This window comes from Emiliania huxleyi (genome assembly GCF_000372725.1).
Source record: "Emiliania huxleyi CCMP1516 unplaced genomic scaffold EMIHUscaffold_374, whole genome shotgun sequence".
In the NCBI taxonomy this organism is placed as follows: domain Eukaryota; phylum Haptophyta; order Isochrysidales; family Noelaerhabdaceae; genus Emiliania; species Emiliania huxleyi.
The window spans coordinates 76642-79242 of NW_005199166.1; the positions used below are offsets into that span (position 1 = coordinate 76642).

Sequence of the window (2601 nt, forward strand, 5' to 3'; positions counted from 1 at the left end):
GCGTCGTTTTATTTATCCTCTACCCCCCATCATTGGTGTGGTGCTGCGTTGACACGATCCCACGCACGACATATACTCTCCACTGAGAGCTCAAACCTGAAAAAGACAACCGTGATATTGTGAAAAGTATTGTGAACGTGGTCGATGATCGTGTCAGCTGTCACGACTCAACAGTCACGTGTGAGACTGAGAGACGTGGCGTAGGTTACACGTCCGGGAGAGGGACAACACTACCGTACCGTACGTACAAGTACAAGTACATCGTAGCTTTCGCCGGCCTCAATGCTCAAAGCAGGCGTGCCGGCAGAATTGGTTCTTGGGCTTGGCCCAGTAGCTTTGCCTACATAAGTGCGGCATCAGGCCCCAAGTCTCGTAGCTCTGCTGCTGCTGAGACCATCCACTGGCAGCACTGCGACTTCGCTAAGGTGGCACGCCCTCGGCAGGGACGGGCGGCGGCGAGGAGCATTCCATGCAGTCCCTACAGCCCTCCCAGCGGCACCGCAACGCCCAGGAGTGCGTCCTAAAACCGCAGTACCTAATCCCGTGCCCAGTGTTGTGCGAAAAAGAACCACGCGCGCGCAAGCGGTGGAGTCGGGAGAAGCTGGCGGAGATGAAGGGCGGCAGCGGAGAAAGCGACATCAACAACGAGGGAAACGACCATACCGGTCGTCGCATAACGCTCGGGAGACGAGCAAGAGGGCGAATCAAGGAGGGTCGGGACCCTGGGAAGGCGAGGGGTGAGTGAGCCCTCAGGCGGGGGGGTCTACTCGAACGTCTACGCAAGTGAGTGTAGAGGGGTGGTGTGGGGCGTGCAGTGTAGTGTTCATTAGCTCCGAGTAGAGGGGGCGTCCTGCAGTTAAGGGGAAACCCGGTACGCGGGGCTAACCCTCGGAGACCTGTGTTTACTTTATGGCCCTCTTCCTGCGAACGCGCACCCCCCCCTAGGGGTCAGGGCTCTCTAGCCCGTAGCCCGATCCCGATCATCCGGCCCGCTGGGTGCGCTTCTTAGCTCCCCGGCCCTGGATGTGAGGCTAATGACTGCACTCCAAGTGCTCCAAGGCCCGTTGTGAAGTGTTGGGCGCGCCACCCAAGAGCCTAGGTAGGTGCGGATCGGCAAGAGCGCAACGCGTCGATCTTTTTGCCCTCTATCACCTTGGGTTGTAAGAACTTGAAACACACCACGCAGGGGCACAGCAAGCACGGATAGCCGTTGTGCGTTGAGGAGAAAGGGTGCAACGTGTTTATATGCGCAGCCACGGCCGCGCGGCGGTGGGCGCGCCACCTCCCGCGAGCGCGGCGGGACCGGAATTGCGGCCGGAGGGAAGGACGAGCCGCCGCCGCCGCCGCCATACCATCAGCGACGACGACCGCGGCTCGCCCCAAACGCCAGGCGCTGGATCGGCAGTAGGTAGGGCTTGGGCGGCGCAACGTAGGCCTCGAGCCACACGAGTCGCCGACAACCCCCCCTCATCGACGTGATGGCCGCTCTCACTGCCGGCCGATGCAAGCTGCGCCGCCCCCGCACCAGCGACACTGGCCGTGGCTCGCCGCCACGCGCCGGCTCGGAAGAGGGGCTATCGGCGGCGCAGCAGAGCGGCATGCGTCGTCATTCGAGCAGCACCAGCCCCCCTCTTCGGCGGGACGGCCGCTCCCGGAGCCGGCCGGTGAGCGCCCGACCCACGCCCCCTCTCGCACCCCCCCGACCCCCCTGCGCGGCGCCCCCTCCACTGCGCGCCGGCTCGAGCGCCTATTGCCAAATCGCGACTTTCGAGCGCAGTGCACGCGCCCCACACGTCACGCGAGCGCAGGAGAGTTTGCGGCAGAGCAGTACCGTGTACTAGCCGGAGGCATCGCGCCGAAAACCCCGCGCATTCCGCCCCAACAGAGGCTGCAGGAGGCAGATGGCCAATAGCGACGATCGTTACGAAATGTAGCCTTACCGGGAGCTCTCCAAGCTGTCTTGGGTGGTAGCGCTCAGCCGAAACACAACCCCGGACCCAAGACGCACAAGCACAGACAGTCGGGTGAACCTTCTTTTGTAGAGAGTTCTTTTTTGTTGAATTCTTTTGTAGACCGCTAGGATTGAGAGCAGCCTCGCTCTCTCAATCCTAGAAGTCGAAGGATTGTGAGCAGCACTCCTCGCAATCGTAGCATCCCTGTACGATTGCTAGCACCCACCCACGCTCTCGCAATCCTACATCATCAAGGCAGGCGACCAAACCCCGCCGGGCCAATCAATGCACGCACGTTCTACCCGGGTATGGGGTCCCGCCCCCCCCCCCCCCCCCCGGAAGAAGAGATACGGCTTTATGACCATGGGTGCTCGCATATGTGCTCAGGGCACCTCAGGGCTACTTTGGCTCGGCTCCGCGAGCGCTTGTAAATTTTGTAATATAGCACGAGTGACGAGAGACGAGTGTCGAGTGTGTGGGAGTTACGGCTTTAGTACTTTCTTAGCAGTACTTTACCGGAGTCCTGCTCCGGGTGTGCACTACCTGTACCTCACTGGGCCTGAGACCACCGAGCCAGCATCCTGTCACCTCTCCGGGTTGTGACTTGTGTGGAGTCGAATCACTCCAGGACTTGGGGGTTGGGGGAAAG

The 2601-nt window shown here is 61.4% G+C and overlaps 1 protein-coding gene across 1 annotated transcript in view; it reads right to left on the minus strand.

Moving 5' to 3' along the window:
• Positions 1-2108: 2108 nt before the first annotated feature.
• The window catches only part of EMIHUDRAFT_118025 (hypothetical protein), a gene marked incomplete at both ends in the record, with an annotated part of 5622 nt that continues 5129 nt past the window's right edge, over positions 2109-2601 (minus strand). The window contains one exon of the mRNA XM_005771691.1: positions 2109-2156. Within this exon, the coding sequence (XP_005771748.1) occupies positions 2109-2156 (48 nt within the window). The remainder of the gene's footprint in view (positions 2157-2601) is intronic.